The following is a 27,321-nucleotide window of genomic DNA, read 5'->3' on the forward strand; positions in this document are numbered from 1 at the left end:
TCTGATTTTCTCTCAAGAGTCTTCAAGATTAATAAAAAGACAATTATAAAATAGAGCAGAAAATAGATTGTTTCAGATTAATAGACACAGAAGTACTCTTATTAATCAAGGTTTTTAATAGTTTCCCTTGTTGTTTTACTAGCTGCTCCCCAAAAAGCCTCTGATCCTGTTTTCAGGGAGCAAGGGGCCAGGTGAACCAAACAGAATGGAATCACACACCTAAACTTAACCATCAGTATGGGAAGACGAGAACTTTGTTAACAAACTCTTTAAACATGGCATAGTTATGTTAAATGCTTCCAAATAGCCAGGTTACAACTATATTAATTTCTTACATTTAGTGCATATTGTAACAACATTTCAACAGCCACTACAAATCTGCTTTACGTTACTTCATTTGGAGATCACTGTAGAAAGGATTATCCCATTATAAACTGAAAGTTGCTCTCCCAGAGGCTGACAGAATTAAAAAGTTTTGTTTAAATAAATAACTAGTATTTACATACAGCCACATTTGAATTCACCAGTTTTTCTAAACTGAGCTTCACAAAACTTTCTTCATCAAACCATGCTTCCCTAATTACCAGAAAAGCCAAAAGCAAATGATGTAACAACAGAAGATGCAGTTTATATGAAGCTGCTCTAGGACAATGAGCACAGCACAGCCTTACTTGTCGACTTCTGTTACTTCTGAAAACATTAGACTGCAGTTGGACATAACGTAAACTTCATTATTCAAGCGATGAGTTCATAACCATCTCCCACTGTCTCAGAAATGTAACTACTTTGTTAGTTATCAAAACAAGAAATTTCATTTTACTATCTTAGTAAAGTACCATATTTCAACCAGTTACTTCCCCCTTTATCATCTGCTAAAGGATCAACATATCCAGAGAACCAGAACTTGAGGCACAGAACTGTACCTCAAAAAGGCCAGAAAGAACCACTCTGTTCACCTCCTGGAAGTAAAAAAACCAACAGATTTGCCTCACCAAGAAATCCATGCATCTCTTACCATGCAAGCCTCCATGAGAGCAGTGTGCATTTCATCTGTCTTGTGTTCCTGGTCTGCACCAGCTTCCAGCAAGAATCTCACCATTTCTAGATGACCTGTACAGAGAAGTTACTTAATGATAGAAACAACTTCCATCAAGTACATTTTGCAACTACCATAAAAATTTACTGGCATAATACGAGTAAGGCTACAAAAGACCATGTTATTACAACACTAGAAGTCCAGCATGTCCCTATCTATATATTCAAAATCCACATAAACCTAGCAATCATTTTTATAAATATTATCTGATTCATTTCATGACTAAAATGATGCATCTACAACATGCATTCTGTGAAGTGATAGAGCTGAGCAATGCAAACATCAGATTGACAAGGGTAGTTCATTATGCCTTAACAGTTTCCAATTTCTTCAACTAAAGAACATTAGGATGCTTTGTTTGGCTTAGAGGGATTTTTCTTCCTCTTCCCAGTCAACACAAAGAATTTAGGGTTACTGTGCTTATAAATCGCATTGTGAATGGTCCCTGAGGTCACACCAAGCCTTAGGTAATAAAACATACAAGACAGATGGACCTTCACACATAGCATTTGCAGAATCTATCTGAATATTTCTAACATAAAAAAATCTTAACACAGTTTGCAAGTATTTACGATCTACCACTCCATTAATTCAGAACTATCACTTTCCAAGTCCTGTAGGTATGTCAAGCCCACTCAACTATGCTACACAGTCATGACTGACCCAAGAAGCAAGCACATAAAATCAAGTCAGGAAAAAAAAAAAAAAAGCTGCTTTATGACTGAACATGAACTAGGATACTGCCCACTATGAGGTTACACTGACTTTTCACCTTCTCCCTTTATTTGGGAGAAGCTTGTGACATCCTTGATTCTAAGCATCGCGTGTTATACTACAAGAAGCAAGCAACATGAAAAAAAATCAGATAGCTCATGAATGAGAGCTCAGGCACACTTTTTTCAGGGAGGAGATGGTTTAAAGACCCATTCCCCTCTTTCAAACAAAGTCCGTTCTGATAATCACACAGAAATAAACTACCATGGCTTCAGTAACGGTTCAGTCATGGTTCAGTAATAATGCACAAGGATTTTATCAAAGCAGAAGAAAACAAATGTAAATGAATTACAATAATTTTCCATGGAGATGCTACAGCAAGTACCTCTAGGATTTCAAGAGCCATTCTAATAGCTTTAATAAAATGTATCTTAGGTGACTATTACAGCAACTACTCTAGCTACTTGAAAACATTTGGTCTTAAAACAACTTCAGCTCTCCCCAAGGCGATGCAAGATAGCTACCTAATACTCTAAAGGAGGCAAGAAAGTCCCGCTGCCTAAGCACTGACAGATAAAAGGCAAAGTCCTAGACACCATATATTTTAAAGTGCAAAGTCCTTTAAACTATTTGACATTTCTATACCTAAGCAGAGTATCTTGCAAAATAAGTTACATTACAGAAAGTACTCATTCTGTGATAAAGTATATATCCTCTTGCTTCACAATTCATTTAATTGAGAAAAAAATTAAGCATCATAAGGACTCAGAAAAAGTTTTGTATCTTAATGTTTATTCTACATATTAACCATCATCTTATGGTACGTACATGTTGTGCAGCACTCCAGCCAATATAAAAACATATGAGAGCGTATATTTATAGCCTTAAAATAAATTTCGTAATGTACAGCAAAGCAGAGTAAATAGGTGTTTAAAGAGACTTTCCACACCTAAGTAAAGGCCTTGGTACCATACCTTTGTAACAAGCCAGGGTAAGTGCACTCTCCTTAAACTCATTGGAATGTGTATTTATGCCAGCGCCATTTTCTAACAGCACTCTGGCCACTTCCACATGACCAGCACTTCCTGCTTCCATTAGAGGAGTGTGACCATTTTCATTATGGTCCTCAATACTAGCGCCCGATTCCAGCAGTACTTTCACAACATCAACGTAGCCTCCAGCACAGGCATATGTAAGAGCTGTATTGCCTAGAACCAGAGGAGAAAGATTTTAAAGACAGAACTCTAAATCTGACAGAATTTCTACATTGGGAACCTTATATTTCATTCATCTGATCACATTAATTGGGCTAACTACCTTCCTGAACGAGTTTTTTGTATTTTTTTTCTTTTTTAAGTTTCAAACCAAGAAACTGTTTGAAAGGATGAAGGGAAAACAAGCAAGTAATTCACTGTTGACAAACTGAAAATCTAAATGTACCCGGTGACTGAAAATTCTCTTCCCATTTCTCTCTCTTGGTTAATCCCAACTTACACGACAAAACCTCATCACCTTTCTTATTAAATCAGCAGGGATGTATTATAATGGCTAAAAGAAAACCTCAAAGCAAGGAGCAACACGAACTACTGCTTCTAAACCAGATCTAGAACACCTGTGAAGGGCTAGTTCACAAGGTCCACAGGCTTCACAAAGAAATGAAAAGAATCCCCATGGAAAAAAAAATCAAAAATCCATCTGAACAAAACAATCAATGAATCTGCCTTTATGAAAGGCTTCTCAAAAAAAAAAAAAAAAGCCAGAGCAGTATTACTAACTTGGGACTGCTTAATTAAAAAAAACTCCACATACCTGTCTTCTCATACCCTAATTTTCCTCATTATTTAGGATTAGTAATCAGTTATTCTGTCTGCTTCAAGGCTGCACAATAAAGATATCCAAAAGAAGACAGGGTACTAAAACACAACCTGCCAAGAAGATGGCACTAAAAAAGGCCCTCTTCACATTTACTGTATTCTCAGTTAACTAGACCTTCTGTCAGATAATTTTGTGTACATCAACTTCCAAACCGTGCTTAAAATACTGTGCCACAACAATTCACAAATCCCACATATCTAAAAGTCACTAACTTAATCCAATTACTAACAATCACTAACTTAATCCAAAACCAACTTATATTTTAAAACTACCTAAAAAGGATAAGTAAAGTAAGTTGTAAAACATTAAGGAAGAATTCTGTTTTTGTAAGTTGGCTCTCAACTGAGTGTCTTACAATTTTTTCAAATCAAGTTCTAGTATGCAGCAAATCTCAGCTTTCCAGTTGTTTTCAACAAGCTCCAACACCTATTTACCTGTTGATGACTGCGCGTTCACATCAGCACCATGAGCTAGCAGCAACTTGACAATTTTGACATGTCCGCCATTAGCAGCGGCCATTAAAGGTGTTATGTCTCCTTTAATACCTCGGTCCTCTACATTAGCATGCATTGCCAGAAGAACCTGTGAACAGAAGGATGATCAACAGCCTTGGGAAGTGACAAGGCTGAGTGTCACGACGACTAAAACGTTACACAACCCCCACACCTTCACAAAGAGTTTTATGCTAGAAACTTTGAAAAATAAGCACAAAATGCACCAGCAACGTGCAGCTGCGTGCAAGTCTTCACCTGTCAGTTTACTGACGTTTTCTACTGTCTTAACACTACCTTCAAGTACATAAGAAAAAAGCGTTAATTTAACACCTACTTATTTTTGTACAAGATGCACAAAACAGTTAAAAAAGAACCAACCTGTGCAAGCTCATAATATCCTGCTGAGCAGGCTAAACAAAGGAGGCTTTCCCCTTCTTCTGTGTGCTCGTTCACACTCCGTCCTTCAATTAGCAACTTCCGCACAGCATTTACATCTCCTTCTGAACAAGCCTCTGCCAAGCTGCGGCTAGTAAGATAGAAAGCATTGGCAAGTGAAAACAGACCGCACTTGAAACGCTTTCACTACGTGCAGAATAACAAGTCCAACATGCCAAAAGGATGGAGTTAACTAAAAAGAAAGCACAATCTAAAAAGTGTCAACTGTTAATTAAAGGTGGCATTAATCATGTTATTATTTTCCAATCATATAATTTAACGTGCAGTGCAGAATGATCACTTTGCTTATCAAGTTCTGCAACACATACAGGAGAAGCAGAGAACACGCTCAGAGAGGACATGATCATGGGCCTGATTTGCCCTCAACACATGCACTCAGTGTGACATAATATCAAAGTATGAAGCCTTTTTTCTCACTTTTCCTTTTGAAAGGCTACTCCTACAGTCCTAGAAACAAATCGCTGCTCATTTATATTACTAATCACTAAATAGCATGTCTCCATATATTCCCGTTTCGTAGCACCAGTTTGAGAAGGTTTAATGTAAGGTTCAAAGACATGATTTGAACAAAAGTTCAATAAAATAATACCCAACTGAGTACTATTTTTCAGTATTCCATTCCAAATCTACAAGCACCCAAAATCTTCTTTTATTCCAGGTGCTTGAGGACAGAGAAATCACCAGCCTTATCACGCTTCTTCCCAGCACTGTAACTATTAAACTAAAACAAATCACCCTTAAGAAAATGGTTTCACTTTTGCCACACAGGACAGAAGTTATGGAATTTTATAACAATTCAATGGTTTGCTTGTGGCCCTAACTCCATCCAGAAAGAATTGGCAATGTTCTCCTGATTTGGTAAACCCTAAGAGAACTTCTGGTTCTCACATCACTTCTTCACTGCTAATTTTGTTTCGGTCAAAAAAGTGTTTACTGAATGCATATTCTCAATTACTCTGAAACAATGCATACAATGCATTTATTCTTACAAAGCAGAAACTTTTACAGTAAATTCAAGCCTGACAAATTTTCTCTCTCTTCTCCATGTAACTGTATCAGTAATAACAAATTCAAGTCTTTTTAATTTGGGTGACTTCATTTCACCCACCACTCTTTCATATCCTATCCATTTAACAAGTCCTATCAAAACAAAATTAACCATAAAGGGAATGGAAAAATAAGGTATTTCACTGAAAATTTTTGCAAGCCTCACTATTCAACATTAACAATTCTTAGAACACACAAAATCTGAAACGGTTACTCGTTTAAGCATGGACCAAATTACAACTGCTTCTCATAACCAGGACTCCTGTATCATCTGTGCCACCAGACCAAGTTTTTATAAATGGAAAAATATTTCTTAAATATATACTGCTCAACATATTTTCCACATTTTCTTCTACTTCCCATATCCCCTGTCTTAGCAACTTTGGTAACAGGGGCATGCAAAGAAGAGCATCAGACACAACAGCAAATTATTCTGCTCTTCTTCAAATGTCCCTGTCAGTGTACTATAACTCTTTCTTCTGAGTCACTTGGTATACAAATAATAAACTGTCAACTAGAAAAGGGGAATTCAGTAATTCCTACTAACAGTCTGATTCTTTTGTACTGAAACACAAATAGAGACTATAAGAGAGTCATCTTTTACTTCTCCCTCCAATGTTCAGCAACCCAGAATCCACTGAGTGCCACAGAGCTTCCCAAAAAGCAGAGAGGCTTGGCCACGCCTCTGTTCAAGGTCCTACCCAGATGACAACTTGCACAAGTTCCACTTGGACTTTCATCATTTTGCAGCCAGAAAGACACAAGGAAAAGCCCCACCATTAAGTAGCACACAACTACAGTATAAAGCATGGCTTACTTGTCCGTCTGCCCTGCATTTGCTGTGCTTTCTGCTCTCATCCGAGTAAGTGCAGCAGCAGCTTCATCCAACGCGCAACTGACCGAAGAAGTCAGTCTGCGAAGCACCTCAGGATCTGCGAATGCTTTACCATCAGCAGTCGATAGTTTACCTATTCCTTCCATGATGCCAATTTGCAACAAGTTGGTACACGTGCCAAGAAAGGAGGAAACAAAAAGAAGTTGAAACTGAGCCTTGACAGATTCCTTGACAGAAGCATTCTAAACATAACGAACTACAGCTTCCAAAACAGAAGGGATCAGCTGTTTACAATATTAATTTATGAGCTGCACTGAGACACGATGCACATGAATTAAACCCTTTAATCATCTAAAACACTGTTTTTCAACTAGCCATTATATGCAACATACATCCGTATTACAAAACAAAACCTCACTGAACAGTGTAGTTTTTGAGATAAGGCTACAAGTCTAAGGCTGGGAGCTAATTTTTTTCTGAGGTTTCTATAAATTCAAATTCAGAAGAATCCTATTAGAGCCACAATGTTCACATGAAATTAATTTTCAAAAATTCAGAACATTTTAATGAGTTCCTCAGTCATCCCTGACTTGTACAACATTGCCACATTCACACTGCTTTGCATTCTGCATCTGTATCGTCCTCATGTGGATTAGACTTACGAAAGCAGTTCCAGTATAGGCTCATGTGTTAGTGCATTGGGATTAAACCTGTATGGGACACGAGTACTTACCTGCAGCTTCAAGTAAAGCTTCTAATCTTGCCTGGGTTTCTGGATCTACGGTCCTCAGGTCAGCACCATCAGCAGTACTTGACAAAAGCAATTTGGAAGCTGTTTCCAACATAGGGTTTTCAAGATCATCCTGATCCAGGATAAATGATTCCACCTGAAAAATAACAGGTCTAATCTGAGAAGAATGTAACTGACCAACTTGTAATTAATACATAAAAAAATGTAGCTGCAATGCAGCGGGGTTTTTTTTTTTTGTTAGTTTGCTTTATTTATTAATACTTTATTTACCAAACCACCCTCAGCTGACTTAAAATGGTAATATTTCTCCAGTGGAAGCAATGAGGTTTTCAAAAATCATATAAAAGGAACGTTCCTCTAAGAGATCCATAAATACACTATAAAGTTTACAAACTAACAACTGAACCATTTATTAGATTACCAAGCTCACGCTGAAACACCATTCCTCTCCAAAGCTCAACAGTCTCAAAAGTCCACTTCTTCCACAATCAAAAAATTCTACCTAAAATCTACCAGACATAAGATTGTCCAGCAAATAAACCACACATCAACTACCCATGCTTCATTAAAGACTCCAAACTTACAGTAAAAGCAGCTACTGTCTGTAACACAGCAGTAATATATTTCCATATGGAGTACAGTTTATCAAGATAAAGTACAAATTATTTTATTCTTGAGAAAGATTTACGTCTGTCCGTAAAGTTTACAAGCAGTCTCATGAGCATCACAAGTTCAGATTCCTGCAGATAAATGCCCTAAGAACCTAAGGGCAGACAAACCAGAAGAACAACCAACTCATCTTAGGACTCCTGAAAGGTCTCCTCCTCTTCCCATCTTTTCTTGCATACAAGCAGAGAGCTTACATCACAGCTTTTCCTTCTAAAACTTGTCTTTACTTCCCCAGCACATTCAAAACTTTGTAGGAATGCTATTAGAATTTAGCTTGAAGACAGACACCTTGTTTGTTTAGGAAACTAGCCTGAGAACTACTTGCAAAAATTACCTTATCACCTAATGGATACCATTAATAAATACTCATACATGCCACAGCATTCCAACTTGCAAACTGAAGGCAACCTCTAGTTTTCTCCCCAGCCTATGTCAGCCTTGCCAGGGCCCCTACCTGGTCACTGCCAGCTCCACTCCGCACATCCACTTGACCATTTTTAGGCCAGTTCATCTGAGGACTTGCTATTTATCTTTTTCCTGAAGACTAAGCCTGCTGCAGCAAGAGAAAGGAACTACTCCACCATTCAGGAGGAAAGAGACAGACTGCACTGCCGGAAATGCAGATTACCGAGCAGCTGAAAGGCTTCTGGCTCTCTCAGCATCGGAAATGGAAATCAAAACCAACCCTACATCAACTAACTGATAAACCTCACCTGAGCAAAGTATTTAGTGGGTCATGCTTCTTCCTAACAAGATACAAGTACTTGCTAAGCAATAAGTCCAAATACAAAAACATCCTCATGAAACTCACATCTCTTCCTGACATTGGATTTTTTGTGCAGTTTGTTTCCAACGGAAAAATCTTCCCATTTTCCTTCTCCCTAATAACGTGAGCACTGTGTGATAAAAACAAGTAGCTTCACCTACAGCATACTAGGAAAAAGGTGAGAAAAAGCAATCTATCTACAAACAACACAGTACCATTAAAACCACAAGTCATCAGGAGAAAATGTATTCTGTAAAACATTTTGGATAAGAGTCATATAACGTGCCCTCACTTAAACACTGTTTCAGAATAATGTCACAAGAAATGAAATGTATTAACAGTTTATTTTAGACTATTTTGCAACATTAAATATAGCTGGATTTCCTTTCCTAAGAGATTCATCTTCAACCTATGATTGCAGAACTTTCCAGCAGGCTAGCAGTTATACCTCTCTCTCTAGTTACCCTTTCTCTTAAGAGAGTTTCATTAGCTCTACAGATTTGTTTCTCAGCCTGTTCAGCATGACACCACATCCAACGCACGAAGACAGTGGTAAAGCTTTTTCTAATAGTGGTGAATAAGTCTGCGCTTTGGTAGGTGAAAATTCTGTTGTTTTTTTTTTTTCCAGAAAATACCACCTTCTCTGCAGATGCAAGAAACTGAAGAAAGCATTTCTATTTACTAGACTGAGTAAACAGACTCTTCCTTGAACAGTCTCCAGATGTATATTATTTCCCTTAACTAAAAACGTGTGGAAGAGTACACTCATGCTCCACCTCACATATCAGAACAATCAGTCTGGGTTCTCAGTCGGCACTTCTCTGATCACACAATACTCTGACATAACCCAATTGTTCGGATAGCCCCCAGCACAAAGCCTTTTACAAGATTTCTCCTTCTCTCTCACCCGGCAATAAAACCCCATGTTCTGTAATTGTTTATCTTTGCTTTGCCCACAATGATTTCTAGGGAAGTTAATGCTAATACCAATCAAAAGAGATGCTGGGGGGGAGGCAGTGGAAATTACCAAGTTTTGACTGCTTCTTTACTAAACAGACTCATTTTGATGCATGAAATACAAAAAGAAATTTTAAAAGGGCCCGAGAACTGCGGTTAGTTGGTGCATTAATCCAAACCTTAAAGAAGTTCCACACTACAAGTGCCCCAGCACATGTCCCAACTATTATTTTTGTAAGCAGACAGCAATCCTTCTAAGTATTCCAAGTATTGAGATACTAGACCCAGCTGCAACTTTCAACACTATGCTTTTATCATCTCTACCTAGAGGTGACAAAGCTCCACAATATCAAAGCTGAGGGCTGCCCACACACTCCCAAGCCTCCTTCACAAGCCCTCATCTCTGTGTACAGAGCTTCTGTTTTCCAAAACATAGACTCAAAATCCTATCTACTCATTCATCCTCTCATTTTGGAATGACCGCTAGCAAGGAAAACAAAAGGAGCTAAGTAGGAAAGATAGCATAGGATTTCTTTGTTACCAGTCTCAAGAGCTTTACATTTCTACAGGAAGTGTATTTTATGAGCAGGGAAACAGCTTTGCTTTCATGAAAACAGCACTTTCAGTACTGTTCTACCATCTGACACATACAAATATCTCAACTAGACAAAAGCCGATCCACAGCACACGATCTTGTGCACGTATGCTCAAGAAAGCTGTTAAGTATTTCAGCAATTCCATATTTTGACTGCAAACTGCCAGATGCTGAAAGTGGATTTCACTGTGCAATAGCAGATCCCCTGGGGACACAATTCAGCTCCTCACCATCTCTCCTGTGCAAATAATACATATGTAGAGCCCGCCATGTTGATACCCCACCTTGGTTCCCCTATATGAGTATCTTCCGAGTCAAGACATGCCTCCATACGGCCTCACACAGCTGCAACGAAGTGCCAAACTTATCCTGCAGCTTCCCTCCAAACAGAGCCTTTTACACAAAAATTGACCAGCAGCCAGGACTCATTTTAACACCTTCCTAATTTCATGTCAAGCCAGGTAGAAAGGAGGATGGAATACCAATCTCACCTATGTCACTCATTGCCCATGCTGTCGAGATAGAAATCCACTACTCAACAACAAACTAAGTCCTCAAAAACTACATCAACTAAATATAAAGCTGATGGTCTTACTTTAATGCCAAAGTCAATACGTTATATCCAAACTAACATCATAAGCCTAAAGTGACAGCAACTTCAAACTTACTTTCAGCAGAAGTGCCTGCCACACGTGGCTAACTTGGTATGAGAATTCTTCATGTAAATAAACACATAGAAACCAGTATCACCATCCAAGTACAGCACCGTTGAAATCTGATCAGACTGTACAACTTCACTGCCAAGAAATTTTGATCTTGCTTGATGCGGTGCAATGAAAGACCCACAAGATCAGAGCTAAGCCTTTTTGTTACACTAGTGGCCTTGGTACATTTAAAGTGTCTCTTACATGTCTGCCTTCATGCACCTCTAACGCTTGCAGCATTCTAACTTCCAACTCATAATGCCACTACCTCTAAGCTGGGATGCTCTATGGTGCTTTATAACAGCAGACATCAAAAGAGATACTTGAAATTTTGTTTATGAACAGTGGTAGAAAACAGCTCAACAATCCCCACCTATTAAAGTCCTTAGCGCTGAATATCAGAAGACTATTATTTATCCATCTAATCACTACATGGCTGCCGTGAATAGCTCTGCTCGTTAGTCCATAGAGCATCTCTGGCATTTATCACTGTTTTAAAGACTTTCCCCTGGATCACAGCTGTCTCAAGGACAACCCAGAGGAATTAAAGTTCTAACTAGTCGTTTTCTCAGCCCTACATCATGTTACACAGCTATGAGACTTTAAGGGCCCAAGAAGTGCATTTTGCAGATTCCATTCCACTGCCCTTCTCTCTAAGGACACCCTGTAAGTACTCTGTACTTACTATTTCCAGCATTTTGAAAGAAATTAACACAACAAGCATTTAAAACACTATTCTCCACGTAAATTACAAAAACCAGCATCACACTACGTAACATATGCTATCCAAAAGCTGATGCAGAGATAGAAGGCAGCAAGCAGTTGCTACAGCCTGCGTGCATTTAAGCACACAGTCATCAACCCAGTCAAAATACTAAAAAGCATAAAGCCGTGCTTAGGCCAAACATCAGCACCACCATCTTGGAAAAAATGCACATTCCTAGATTTTTTTTTAGACAGCACTTAGAGTCTGAAACCACACAATACAATATTCCCCTCTTACATGTAGACATGCTCAAAATAGTAGTAAACATTTTATACAAAAAAATGTTTCAAGTAGCAGAGTGAAATCCAGTTTCACTGTCTAGCAGTCAGGGTGCTAGCAGCAGACTTAGAAAGCTGTGAACGAGCAAGCTGCAGTCATTAACATAACAGGATGAAACATTTTTAAGCTTCACTATTCAAGCTTCATAAATAACATCATCTGAAACCTGTTTTGGATGAACCCAGCTAGCCCAGACAAGTACTTCAAGAGACCTCAAAACACCTCATCTGACAAAATATTCTCTTTGTGGGCATTTTACTTCTCCTTAGGGGTGGAAGGTAGCCCCTATTTTCTAGAGCCTTACAATTTAAAAGCCAACTTACTTTGCAACTGCTGACAGATCACTCCTACGCTTTTTGTCTTCTATTAGGCATGGATTCCTGATTTGATATTTGCTAAATTTTTGCCTTGGCAGTGGAGCCTTTGGTGTTTGACATGCAGAGGCTGCCAAGGGCTCCTCAGAGAACAAGGAGTATGAGGGCTCTCTGAAGTACGCAGCACACAAAGAACAGCCAGTTATTACTGCCATGCAGCAAACCGCAGCACCTGAAACTGACCTGAATATAGAGGTTGTTTTTATTATTTCTTAGTTACCTAAAGGCTAACTGCCAATTTCCAAGAGCTGCAAAAATTGATCTTTCACAGCTGTAAAATTTTTGGAGGGCAGTACAAGGGTTTTAGAGATAACATGACATTTAACACAGATTTACAGGCCCACAAGGTATTGCAACGCCATCTTCAGACTGAAACTACAATCATCACCAGCTCTGTCAATAGAATTTTGTCCCACTTTGAGAAGTTACCAGCAAGGAAATTTCAGATTCTTTATGCTCTCAGCTAAAGTGATGCTCCTTCAATGCATGGCCCTGATTCACATGAGGAACGCCCAGCAAAACAGCAGAGCTTGACCCACCAGCTTCCTGCTGCACTCCAGCAACTCAGATCCAAGTTAATCTCAGCTTTCGCTACAGAACAGTTTTAGCTCCCACACCTCCAAGGGTGACGAGCTAATTATTTCTATCCCTGTCCTTCACCTTTCTAAGACCACAGATTGTTTTTTTACAGCCACTGACATTTACTTATTCAGAGCTGGACCCAGAGCCCTTCCCTCCTGCAAGCCCAACAAGCAGGGCGGACCAAGCAGAAAGGGGGCACACACAGCTAGTGTGAAGACAAACACTTTCCTCAAGATGACAAGCTTACACAATTCTGCAGTCCAGGATCAGGAGCCCTGCCAGGATCTTCACGTGCCTGTGCTTTTATCAAAAACGGCTCCTTAGTATTTTTAGCTGCTGAACAGCTCTCCACTGAGCATCTGTTGATCACTTCCCACAGCCTTGGGGATTACTGTCAAATCATTCAAAGTTACTGCACAGGAAAAAAATAAACACATTCACACATCCACATGTCCTTCATACAACTTTAGCAAGTATCCCTTTAAAATCAGAAATACTTTCTACCACTCACTTATGGATATGCCCTACAAATCCATCATATGCAGACAAGCACCTTTAATAGTATCACCTTGCAACTGATATGAGTGAGAGGAATTGAAACAATACTCTTAATGCAACAACGAAGACCAATTTTGATTAATAATTCGTACAGTTTTATTTCCACATTACTCCTAGGTATTTTTGACATGTTTTGCATCTTAGGCATTCAGTGGTCAAAGGATTCATAAGGGAAAAAGATGAATGAATACACATGTATTGCATAGCAATATTCAACTAAGACCTGGGAAAATCCAGCCATCTACTTGTGGCATTAATTTCTTACTTAGGCATCCAAAATCTACCATGCAAACAAACAATCCAAGAACTCCGCTAGATATGATTCAGAATTCCATCCTCTTTTTAACTTCAATGGGCTATCCAAGCCTTTACACCCAGCTTTCAATTAAGCACGTGAACAAACAGCCTGGAGTTTATCAGTAGAAACTCATTATTCCTAATGTACTCCATAATGCCCACACACTGTCCACACTGCACTTTTTGTGAGTCTTAATTGCAAACTCAGTGAGAGCTTAGTTTTCTTCAGATCCTCACGTGGCCCATGGCAAAGTAGTAACTGCACGCACCTCCTACCTCTCATCCTGCTGCCCTTCAGCCCTCAGAACATGGCTTACACTTTCAACATATATTAACCCATCCCAACTGAAAGGCAACTTATTGAAAAAAACTTACACTGGTTTGAAATCCTAAGGCAAAGCAATCAACTTAGCATACCCCCCAAAATGAAACTGTGGCCATGGATTTTGACTTGATAAAACTAAACATTAAGGCCAAAAAAACCTGCATTGTTTTACCTTTTCAGCTAAGGCCATCTTTTCAGTTGTAATTATTGCTTAGGTCTGAAGCCATCTGAAAATAAAATACTCTTATGCTATCAATACCGCATCATAGTAAAAAAGCTCCAATTAAAACCTGAGAACAAGCATTTGACAGAGACTGTTATTTTTGTGGGGTCAAAACAAATCACCATCACTTAACATGGATGACACAGCTCTGAGGCAGAAGTGATGATCTACTAGGTATTTACAAGAGATACTATTTTTCTTAGATAAAAATCAAAGTGCTTGTTACTGAAAAGGCCAAGTGAACCACACTACCCTGACCACTTGATTTCCATCTCAAGGTTTTTGTGTTTTTCTTCATATCTATTCTGAACCAGAAGCACGTTGTCATATGATTCTTTCTTAGCCTACCCCAATACTACAGCAGCACTGCCAGTGTACACAAAGCCTTAGAGCAGCATTTCTTTCCCGTGAAATGAGGACTGCTTCCCTTTATCTGGGATGGATGATTAGATCTCCTGTCTAACATGCCATGACCCCCCCCAAAATCAAAACGCCTTGTTCAGCAGAAATCTGAAGTCTAGCAGCGGGAATGTCTCTTCATTGTCTTCTTTTATATTTCCATCAACTGTACACTCCAGTCCTCTCGCCGCTGCTGTAGAGAAGCGGGGGGAGGGAACGACAAGATTAACAGCCCGTGCTGCTGAAATGGCATAACACTGTCCTCATGACTGGCACCAACAGAGTTTCTGCTGCAGGGACACCTGCATTATTACTGCAGTGTTTCTGATGATGAGACAGGTGCTGATGTATTCGCAGAATTCCCTCCCCCCCTCTGTAGCTGATCCTCAGACAAACAACAATAAAGAGAGAGGCAGACTGGAACACACAGCTACAAGAAAGCTGTTCCTGTGGAACTACCAAGAAAAAGAGACCTTTAGTTTAATATTTTATTTTCCATTTCAGTTCTTTCCAAACATTTGGCATACATCCACATTAAGCAAATTTACGTGTTAACTGCTGCTCAGCTGCAATTCTGCGCACAAGAAAGAATTCATGCCAACAGAAAAACACCACCACCTCAACTCATCATCTTAGTAAATTCACTGCTACAGTTCCACTTTATTTAGGGGTGGGGAAAGGAGAAAGGCCGCAAGAACTGCAAGTTAAGCCTCTGGCATGATGTCACAGCATGATGTCATAGACAGAAAGCATCTGCAAAAACTTCCTCTAAAAATGTTCTTTCATGCTTCTGGAAGCCTGGCTTCAAACAAAACCCACCTGGATGCTGTACAAAGCTGACGAGTTCCTTCTCCATTTGAACACAGGAATACACATCCAATCCCTCCTCCTGCCCCAAACCCCACAAAGCTGAACGTAAACATTTAATATCAACCACTCCTTTTGGCCTGTGCTAGTGAAGAACTCACCAAGCAAAACTTCCCTGACAGTATAAGAGCAAAATTCACTTAACAAACTGCTCATATCTGCTAGACCAAACCAGAAACACTGTAGCCTAAAACAGAAGCACTGACATAAATATATCTTCAACAAAGGCTGCTCCCATACTGTTGCAAAGCCACTGTAGAACCAGTTTTCTGCAAAATATCCCTGCCAACAGAGAAATACTGCAACAGAGAGCTTGACAGAAGTCAGTTTTTGTGGCCCATAGCAAGCAACCTGTCACTTCTTCCCAAGCTATAAACTATCAATCAGAAACAAAGAAGGGGTGTAGGTAACCACAATGTGAGGAGATAAACAACAAAACCTATCACACAGAATGGCCAGGATTGGAAGGGACATCAAGCATCATGAATCTCCAACCCCCCTGCCACATGAGGGCCACCAACCTCCCCATTTAATACTAAACCAGGCTGCCCAGGGCCCCATCCAATCTGGCCTTGAACACCTCCAGGGACGGGGCATCCACAACCTCTCTGGGCAGCCTGTTCCAGCACCTCACCACTCTCTCTGTAAAGAACTTCCCCCTGACATCCAACCTAAATCTTCCCTCCCTCAACTTAAAACCATTTCCCCTCGTCCTGCTGTTATCAACCCTTTCAAAGAGTTGATTTCGCTCCTCTTTGTAGGCTCCCTTTAGGTACTGAAAGGTTACAATGAGGTCATCTCACAGCCTTCTTTTCCCCAGTCTGAACAAGCCCAGCTCCCTCAGCCTCTCTTCATAAGGGAGGTGCTCCAGTCCCCTGATCATCTTCATGGCCCTCCTCTGGACCCTCTCCAACAGCTCCCTGTCTTTCTTGTACTGGGGGCTCCAGACCTGGACACAGTACTCCAGATAGGGCCTCCTTGTCCCCACCTGGACACCCCTCTTCTGATGGAGCCCAGTAGCAACCCTCTCCAATTGTTGCTCCAAAGCCCAATTACGTATTCATAGTTCGACAACTGCAGCCCCCTAAGACTCTCTCTCAAATACCTGATGTAAGCATCACTTAAGCTACTTAACAAGTTACTTATAGGGCTGCACAACCCCAAGCTTAGCCATTATAGCTGTAAAAAAGCTCAGAGGACGTGTTACATTGCCTCTAACCACCCAGCCATTTCTGCAGGCAGGCAGGCAGGCAGGCAGTGTCACAGGCAGTGACAAAGAAGCCTTCTGCAGCACATAATCAGCCGGCTGGAGCTCTCACTGTGCCAAAGGACAGCTCAAGGTCTCCACCTCCACAGATCAGCCTGTGCTTCCAGCACGCCCTCACCACCATGGACTCAGACTGACCCACAATCCTGCCACAGCGAGCTCTGATCTATCAGTCAGTCAAACACACACAGGGAACGTAAGCACAGAACAACTTAGCTGCGTGAAAGTGCTTTCAGTTTTTCATTCATTATACAAAAATTTGCCAATACATTAAGCATGGCTCTGCTCTGAAGAGATTTTGGACATCTACCTGAAGAGCACCTCAATTCATAGTGACACATCTCCAAGCAGCTGCCTTACTGACAAAGGCCTAGGGATGTAGCAGCACACTGCAGAACTGCCATTCTTTGCCACCTGATTTTCAAGGCACTAATTATTTTCTTAAGCCTTGCTTAAGGAAGGAGAGCTTACAAGAAACAGAAAATCCTGTGGGAAAGACTGGTCATTTCTTCTCCACTGGACTCACCTTTTGCCTTAATTGCATACCACAAGGCTAGATTTAATGGATGCCTTCTCAACACAAGCATTTCCAACCCCAAAACAAATCTCCCTGCTACACAGATCACGCAACCACTCGTTTATAACCTTCACACATCTTCTTTTAAAACGACACCTGAGGAAGAGGAGAAAACAAAAACTGTGAGCTACCAGAAGCATAAATGCATTGTTTCGGTTCTGTTAGCTCTGTCAAAGCCAAGCTTGAAATCCCAATCGCCATTTATTGTTATCACCAGTTAACTTCAGGGGGCTTGCCAGCATGTTTGTCACCTGCAGAGTATTCAAGGAGAAGCATCTTGAGCTTTCTTTTCACAGCTCGGTAAGCAGCCATTTCTCTGCCACTCTCTCAGGCTTTGCTAGAACAGATCAAGACCTTTTACTAATCCTCTGAGAAGGGAGTTTAGAGCAGCTTACCACAACTAAAGGTGGCCCAGCTTCTCACAAGTGCTTTTACTGGCCCAAAGCGCTCTGCTGTGGTTTCAGTCCAGAACTGTGCACACCCATTCATTTCCAACTGAAGAAGTTGTTTTCCTAAGGATTTTAGATCAGCACAGCTGAACAATGGAAGCACGACATCATAACTTTTATGTAGACAAAGCCAGCAGAAATGAAGCTGTATGTAGGAACAGCACTGCGCGGCCTCGCCTTCACCCAGATTTCCTAACAGCATAGTTTAAAGCCAATAGCACTTCCCTCAGATTTGAGCACACACTTATTTCTTGCAGCGAGGCCTCAGATGACCCAAAACAGCTCCTCTGTAGTCTATGCCAAGGAAGCTGCTGAACTTAGCAAATTATCCAGATTCAGAGGAGAAAGAGGACAGGCATTTATTCATATCAATCAGAGATGAGACCACTCTTGATACACACAATTTTAAGAATATAATCTTACGTACATTCAAAACAGCTTCCAGAAATCAAGCCTCCATTAACACATCTATCTAGTGAGTTTTCACTACCAGCAAACCACACTCACAAGGTTCAGAAGAGGGAGAACACCGACTTCCCCAGCCTCCGCAATGAAATGCTGTAGATCTCCTGTGCTAAATCTGCCAGAAAGCGTTTCTCAGTCGGCACAACTTTCAACAATTAGCCTCGTCAACTTGGCTTCTCTACTCCCTGCATGTGAGAGCAACTACACGGGTGCTGCACAATTCCCTCCAGGAGCTACTCCTTCTGCTCCTTAACTGTTGTCAAGTGCCTTGCTTCCTGCTTATTTCTCAATTCCAATCGTAATGCAAAACAGAGGGCAGTTCACATGATCATTTATGCCACAGTACCTCATAACACAAACATAACACAAACTACTCTGTGGTGTGGGCCAAAGTGTACAACGCAGAAAGACCTCCATTCCCTGAAATTCCTGATGCGCAGATAAGCCATTAAGGCAACAGCATTTTGCCTCGACAAAACGAAAAGGCAAGTGACTCTGCTTGTCCACATATTTTCCTCTCCACACACAGATACGGAGACATATAGATTGATCAAATCACAGAACAAGAGAAATTACAAGAGCAGAAATTAAACAGCTCTTACTATGTCACAAGAAGTCATAGTTACTCTCAGGACTAAATCTCAGAACTCCTGTTACCTAACGTACTGCTCTACTAACACTATATCCTTATAAAACTCCCTCCCACCATTAAGCATCCCATGCAGTGACTCCATGTTGTGCAATGAGAGTTTCTGACTGCTGCAGAAATGCATGGTTGAGGCCGTACATATCCACACACCTGGGCTCCCTGCTACAGCGATGATGGATAGATACAATACATTCCTCTCACAGGAAAAAGAACCTGTTTTGGGAAAGCAGAGATCTATCAGAGTGCATATTCCAACAACTGCACATCAGGCACTGGGCCCACAGACACAAGAAGGTCACAGAAGTTGATTCTGTCCCTCACTGTGGCTAACATAAAACACAGTGAACAAATGAACTGAACTGCCTAACACCAGTTGTTTCTGTTTCAGAAACAGTTTTAAACTGCCGATGTGTTTCCTTAAACAAAACTGGCAAGAAATCGTTGCCATCCAGAAGTACTTTCCATTGGTTATTCTTCAGAGTAGCACTCCACAAAGATGAAGCAGCAGCAGGGAACAAGGATATGTGGAAGAGGGACAGAAGTGCATAAACAGCTCTTCTGACTCAGTCAAACTCAGAATTCCCTTTGGCATGAATGAAACTCATGCGTGCATGTTCTTACCCACAGCAACAGAACGTCCTGAGTTGAAAAGGACCACAGCAATCATCTAGTTTCAACCCCCCTGCTGTGTGCAGGGTTGCCACCACCAGACCAGGCTGCGCAGAGCTACATCCAGCCTGGCCTTTAATGCCTCCAGGGATGGGGCATCCACAACCTCCTTGAGCAACCTGTTCCAGTGCTTCACCATCCTCTGTGTGAAAAACTTCCTCCTAATATCTAACCTAAACCTCCCCTGTCTCAGTTAAAACCATTCCCTCTTGTCCTGTCACCATCCACCCATGTAAACAGCCCTCCTGTTTATATGCTTCCTTCAAGTATTGGAAGGCATGGATCTAAAAGAGTACAAGAACACTAGAACAATTTTCTTCAAGCAATGTAATGTGTAGCCCAGCTTAGCCACAGCTTTTCTTTAGCTTGATCAAAGTGATTAAAGCAGTATGCTGCACTGCATAATACAAGACACCTACAAAACTTCTCCTCGCAGTCTTAGGATGTAGCAATATGCTATCCCTTGAAGTAAAAACAAGAACAAACTGCATATATGCTCCACAATTCATGTTTCCTCATGATAGATGGCAGCCCTTTAAATGAAAGCCGCCTTACGCTGAATTAGTAATACAAGACAACATATACTTAGAAATAAGAAAAAGTACACTGGAAGGAAGATACTTACTAGAAGGACAAATCTCTCAAACATATCTCTATTCATAAAAAGATTACGGCTTAACCAATAGTCTCAATTTGTTTCCAGCATCTCAGTGTTAAAGCACAAATGCTATTCCATGTGCACCTGCAGACTCAGGTACTATTTCCTTCCATCAACTTCCAAGCTAGAGAACAGTCAAGAGATAAACCAGGCTGCCATTGCTTAAAAACTGCACCATCACAGCAATGCTGAAAACGATTCTACAGAATGGCCCCTTAAGAAGCAGGCTTTATTTCAGCTGAGATTAGTCAAAAGGGCTCATCCTAAGCAATTTAAATAATGTATAAACAAGCTACACCAATTTTTTTCCTGTAAAAATGACAGTAACAAACTTGCTGGTGTGCACTGCCTCAAGAAATTGTGTGGTCTGCATCCTATTCAATACATCGTCTTCAGGGATAGGAAACTAGACAGCAGAGTTCCTTTGAAAACATCTACTTTTCTGCCTGTAGTTAACCTGCTGAAGTCTCCATTCTACATCCATATGAGGAAGGGCAGCCACATCAAACTATCACATGAAGAATTTATGAAAATAACCAAATATATTTTGGGAAGATAGGACTCATGACATCAAGAGCTTTGACATTACTTCAGGTTGCTCCAGTTTTGCTAGTTGGTATTCACTTTTGTCTTATAAATAGAGGAACAGTAGTGCAGCTGTCCTGAAACAACTGACTGCATTGGAAGACAAAAATGAAGACCAAAAAACTCCCCAAAGCATCAAACGTAACGCTGATTTCCTTTATTTCCCATTGGTTTAAAAAAAAAAAAGACCACTTTTCTGCATTTACAATTGAGCCTTTTGTTCAAAAAGGGAGTTGGTATGGCCTTGTTTGCCACTCTTCTGGAGAGAGGATGAAGTTACAGTAGGAAACCGCTGAGTCCAGTGTCTGATCAGAATTCTTATAGTTACCCACCTGGGGAACTGCGCACAGCAGAAATCATTTTGAGTAGCATCAACTGATTTGCTTAAAATTCTCTCTCACAGGCTTGATAGCCACTGATTTTTTCCCCCACAATACAAAGCATTATTAAGCATACCTAACAAATAGAGGACGGTTGGTTTGCTGTATTTAGCACACTCAACTGAAAGCATCACCACACTGAACAGATCAGAACAGAGTTGTTTTTTGCTTTCTTTTTTTTTTTTAACATATGGTAAACTAATCAACTTGCAAAGGAAAACAAGAGAAGCATAACTACTTGACCAAATCCAAATATATCAGTTTTTTTCTTCTTCTGAAAAGGACATGGTCTAAAAATTGAAGCTTAAGAGTAGAACAAAGACAGCAACTTTAAGGGGATCTCTTTCTTCCTACCATTTCCTCCAGTACCCCAGACAGAAAAATCACACGTGAAATTCCCTCAAGTCACTATTGCCATTTTGATTTCTACTCTTTTGGCTTCTGACCACATCTGTTCTAATTGCGCCTGAAGACATCTTAGCTTATTTTTCTATGTTAATACGAATACAGTTCCAACAACAGCTTCTCAGTAGGACATGTTGCAACAGGAATCAAGTTTCTGCTCCTTCTTTTCATCACTTTCAGCTATATTCATATCACAAATAAAACTGCCAGTACAAAGTTGCTTTTCAGATTACAAATCTGTCCGCAGTGGGGGACAGGAACAACATCTTTATTCCTAAAACAGCATTTCAGATGTTTAAGTCTGTCACCCAGTAACATGAATGTTGCTATTAAGTGAATTAACAGACAAAACTTTGCAAGAACTGTGCAGCATAGAAAGTAATAGCCACTGACAGAAATCAATGCTTATACAAGTCACACTTCTCAAATGATTTTGATGCTGAGGCAGTGTAACAGGTTGTTTTGAGTGTGAGTTAGAGCTTCGGTGCATGTGACTTCCTGTCAGCCAACAGAGCTAGCAAATTCCAGAACTGAAGAGACTTTATATGCATGCAGGAAAAAAAGGTAGAAGTACTTTAGTCAGGAGAAAAACTGCTGTGTTTCTACAAAGGTTTAAAGATGGGACACAAGGAAACAAAAAACAAAAAACAAATAAATTCACCTAGAACACCTCAGTTTTCTTTTCGTTTTGGATCAAATGTCCAGTTTCAACTAAGTGATCAGTAAAAAACAGCTGGGTTTAAAAGAGACTTTTGCAGACCAATTCCACCTTCTAGTCAAGTCGAGGTCTTCAGTGAAGCTCTCAATTAGCAGCCAGCTCACTGGCAGACACAGCCACTTAACAACGCTGACCTTTTCAACAGCAGCTGTCCAGGTACGAAGTCATTTACTGCCTTAAAGCGTCTCACGTAGTAACTGTGTTTTCATATTACTGTACAAAGAACAAACCATTACTGGAAGATGGTAAAACAACAGAACAGAGAAACAATCGCTTTCAATTGCACCATCAGACTTGAGATCTCTTCCTACAAGCCAAGCAGGAACAGCTGAAAATTCAATGAAAACACATCCACCAGCTTTTCTTTTTTGCTTCCAATAAAAACAACCCAGCTCAAGCCACAGAAAATAAGCACCTTGCCCTGCTACCCAGTCTTACTAAATTAATGGTATGGGGGAAAGTAACACATGGCAAGACTTCCAAAACACAGTTGCTTTGAGCCTCAAACAATAGACAAATGCTCAGATGAGGCAGTACCTGGGAGAAAGTAGTTCCAAGGGAAAGGATTCCTGTTTTGCTTGAAAGCACAAGACATTACAGAAAGAGCCCCAAGGGAATCAAGCTAGGCAGCTTCACTGCAGTTTGCACTCACCTCCATGAAGCTGCAAACACAAGGGCTAGCAGGGCCTAGGTGGTTGCCATCACTTCTGTTCTGTCAGACTGACACCATTCTGTCAGCTCCGTGGAAACATGAGAAGACAGCAGCACAAGGGGTTTTTCACTACACAACTCACTAATCTACTACATACCTATTTCTATAAGCAATTTGGCCAGCAAGCCCACAAAGACTCCAGGACCACTCTTTTCCAGCTGATTCAAGAGAAGGGCAATAATTGTATTTTTCCATTAATATTTCCCTAATCTTGTGTGTCTTTACTAGCTGAACAAGGGCATGGTGCAAGTTCTAGCACCCTGCTGCATGAACTTCATATTAAGATCGTTCCTACTCATCTTGCCCTACAGGTCGTTTGGGGGAATTAATGCCACCTGATTATAAGATGGCCGACCAACTCAGCCTTGCCATTACCAGGTTCAGCTTGACTTCAGGCTAATCCTCCTCCATGAAAAATACCTCACATGAGCCATTTTTAGCTTCCTTCTGAACTCGCTCACTTGGCAGGATTTCTCCTGGGAACAAGGTAGTCTCATACCCTGGAACAGCAACCAGTCTGCTTTTCTTAAACTGTAGGTGAACTACAGCACGAACAACTAATTCCTGATTGACAAAAGGTGACTAACAAAACAAGGTCATACTGATTCTGCAGCAGATGCATCCCAACACAAAGTTCAACCCTACCTCAGGGCATGACACAACAGCACATCTTCACTGCAGGCAAAAGCCCAACTCTTCCAATACTTAATGCTGCATAACTACATTCTTGGTGCCTTGCCATAATACTCCACTCAACTTATAAACCTACATGTGTGTACATGTGTGTGTGAGAGACTGGGATATCACAGCATTTAAACAGGGGCTCTCTTGCTTTTACAAGTTCAAAGATTTTCAAAGACTGACCCTTAGAAGAACCATCACCTTGGATCCAGGCAGGAACATAGTCTCTCGACATTCATCGCCTGTGGCCCAAACTTAGTTATGTTGCATGAAAATGCATGAAAAATTGCAGTGAATAGCTAGGAAGTACTGTAGTTATTAGTAGCCAAGGTTGACTTCACATAGAAAAACTTTTTAAAAGAAAGGGAAGACATAAATGAAGTTAAACAGGCAAGATGACAGAAACTAAAAGAAACAGAACAAGAAAAATACTAGCCTAAGAGCTGGAAAGATTCCAGTTAATGCCTCAAGCAACAGCACTGGAGTATAATTCCAATCTAATTTTCAGACAGAAGACTGCAAGGTTTATAAATATCAAAAGCCTAAACCTTTAAAAATTGCATTGTAGAGCCCCCTGATCTCTGGATGTGCGTGAAACATTATTCTTGTATTTAATGGTTAACAATTTGCTCTTCCTCCTGTCACTACTCCATCAAGCACCTATGTACTCGAGCAGAGTTGCCTCTGCTTACGTAAAGCTTCTGGTCACTATTGAAGCCATGGCTCCACTACCTGCACTACAGCTGTACTAGATGTGATGGGGGTGATTGCTTTACATTATCCCGCCACTCACCAACATCACTACCATATCAGCCAAAGCAACCAAATATCAGGTAAAGCAACCAAAGTAGGATCTTCAGAGCTGGAAAAACAAAAACAAAATACCCTTCACCACTGCTCTAGTACAAAGGTAAGAATCTTCTGCAGGTAAGAAAGACTCCCCATATTACACTAAGAAATTATGTTTTGATCATAATTGGTTTTAGTTTCAAACCAATGAAGGTGACAAATATTTACCTTACACAAATAAGTTAAAGGATTTTTTCGGTTGTTCTAAATGCACTTAATTAAGGACATTAATAATAAACTGTCAAGTGGGCTGGCACTGCACATCCATCTGTTTCCGTTAAGTCAAGTGCAGAAGCTTTTAAACAACCTGAAGGTCAGAATATATGGCACCTTCCCTTGACAAATATTAAAATATCACAGGGAATATAAATTCACCCCTCCACTTTCATAAGTATCCAACATGCTTTTCTGCACACTACAATGCAGACTGTATCCTCATCTGTCAGGAGGAAACTTATCTTCTTTTCACCCAACAAAGAAAATGTTTCTGTTGAATACTTCAAAGTGACAAAAGAGCAATGCTTGCTTTATGCTTCTATTTGAATTCCACATCTAAGTCTCCAGTTATTCCTCCACTAGCACAAACAAGCCAAAACCTGAAATGTTATACCGACACACACAAAAAAAGCTTTGTCATCAGCTAAGTCACACGTTAACAGGGAACTATTGCCAAGATACACGTATCAGAAGAACCAAAGAAACAAAACCAACTGGAGATGAACCCCATGGCATTTAAATTTTATGCAGCTGCATTCCTTTACAGTACTTTCAACACCAAACACAAGTAATGCAGCCAGGACACTGTTCCTCTTCAGCAGAGCAGGAAAGCCTGCCCAAGGTCTGCAGTGAATGCAACCTTCACTGAAGGTGGCATGAGTGCAGCAGCCAAGCCACTAAATGACATCCTCTGGGCTAAAGATCATTTCTGCCCCCAGATGCATTAAACTCACAGAAGAATTGTTTTAGTTAAGCTATAACCAATCTAGAGTGAGAAAATCCTTGAACATTTTGTAAAAAGGTAAGGAAAACTCTCTTCAAATTTAACTAAGTACAAACTCTGTCCAATAAATGAGATGTGACTTAGATTTTGCTAAGCAACAGCAGTTCTCTCCACCTTCACGCTGTAGTCTTCAAAATTGTATCAGTAATTGCTCCACAGGAGAAAGTAAAGCACTAAAAAGAAAAATAAAGCAAACAGCCTAAACACGCTTTTAGAAGTTTCAACAGTAGTAAGTTTGGGGACAACCAAGTTTGACTTCCAGACCCCTAATAACTTTCAATAACTGCATTTCATCCACTGATACACTAAGAAATTAAAAATTGGCCTCTATGGCATTACTGAGATTCATGAGCAGCCATGTAGTTAGAGTTAATGCTCATCTGGAGTCACACAATCTAAATAGCGACTTGATTCTTAAGGATATTTTCCCAAAATACAGTTTGCCTCATGACACGGAAATGAATCATAAAATCGTATCATAGAATGGCTTGGGTTGACCAACAAATGAACATGTGAAATGAATGCGTGTTGCAATTACCAGAAGTCATCAAATCCATCTTAATCCAAGAAGCATGTGTTCGATTCACACACATAAACCTAAACTACAACTATACACAATTAATTTGCTAACTGCTTTTCCAGAAAAAGAAAAGGAAGAAACTCAAGTGTTTTTATTAACTCGACATACAATGGAGCTGCATATGACGATTTAGAGTTCAAAAGAAAAAGGAAAAAGCTTTCCACATCCATTAAGGCAAATGAAATACTAACATGTTTGTCTGATGGCAGAGAGCCCAGTTCACTTTTGGTCTCACCACAGAAACCCAGCCACACAGACAGATACTGGTACAAGTGTCTCATCCAGGAATTGGTAACAATTTCTTAAGCACGCGCCGAGCATTTGTGTTAACATTCTGGATATAATTGTGTTTAACTTCCACATGAGCATTAACACTGTTAACACCACACTAGGCGGTTCTACTGCCATAAAATTGAAGGCCAAAGAGCAACATACATGTGGCCATTCAGGATAAACCTACCAGACAAGCATCGCTGAAAGCACTGCTTTGTTGAAATTTTGGCAGCAACTAAAACAAGCAAAGAGCTTCTCATGACAGTAAAGACTACACGCATATATTTTGGAAAGTCAGCTGGCAATGAAATCGTGCCTTTGTTGGCAAAACCAGAAACACCACGACAACAAAAAAGAAGCTTCCTTGAACTGTGACAGCTCCTTGCTGATACGAGGTGGAACAAGGAGCCATGTCACTTGGAACAGCCACGTTGCTTTAGGTCACCTGGGCCAGACTCTGTTCCTGCGACTGAAATCACATTTTGAAGTTTCAGTCCCAAGAAGCGGAAATGTCATTCATTTCACAGCACAGCACCTGCAGGGGACATTAAAAGCGGCCCACACACTCTCAAGAAGATTGGAAATGCGGGAACCACACTGGCCTAGCGTATGGACGACGCAAGAGGAGCAATGCAGGCTGCAGGTGGGGATGTAACACCTGCGGGTCCCGGAGCCGTAGTACGGCAGGGAGCTGGCGAGCCCCGCGGACGCTAGCAGGGCCATGCAGGAGGCCCGGCTGCAGCGCCCGTGCTGCCCGCCCCGAGGACCGAGGCGG

At 40.6% G+C, this 27,321-nt stretch overlaps 1 protein-coding gene across 4 annotated transcripts in view; it reads right to left on the reverse strand.

The window, feature by feature from the left end:
• The window catches only part of ANKRD17 (ankyrin repeat domain 17), a 59,767-nt gene extending 36,643 nt beyond the window's left edge, over positions 1 to 23,124 (reverse strand). For all 4 annotated transcript variants that reach the window (XM_031553038.1, XM_031553037.1, XM_031553036.1 and 1 more), the window contains exons 1-7: positions 23,104 to 23,124; positions 7,251 to 7,404; positions 6,500 to 6,656; positions 4,558 to 4,705; positions 4,120 to 4,267; positions 2,785 to 3,018; positions 1,016 to 1,110 (exon numbers count right to left, since the gene is read on the reverse strand). In XM_031553038.1, the coding sequence (XP_031408898.1) occupies positions 1,016 to 1,110; positions 2,785 to 3,018; positions 4,120 to 4,267; positions 4,558 to 4,705; positions 6,500 to 6,656; positions 7,251 to 7,404; positions 23,104 to 23,109 (942 nt within the window). In that variant the 5' untranslated portion in view covers positions 23,110 to 23,124. The remainder of the gene's footprint in view (positions 1 to 1,015; positions 1,111 to 2,784; positions 3,019 to 4,119; positions 4,268 to 4,557; positions 4,706 to 6,499; positions 6,657 to 7,250; positions 7,405 to 23,103) is intronic.
• Positions 23,125 to 27,321: the final 4,197 nt, after the last annotated feature.

This window comes from Meleagris gallopavo, chromosome 4 (assembly GCF_000146605.3).
Source record: "Meleagris gallopavo isolate NT-WF06-2002-E0010 breed Aviagen turkey brand Nicholas breeding stock chromosome 4, Turkey_5.1, whole genome shotgun sequence".
Lineage (NCBI taxonomy): Eukaryota > Metazoa > Chordata > Aves > Galliformes > Phasianidae > Meleagris > Meleagris gallopavo.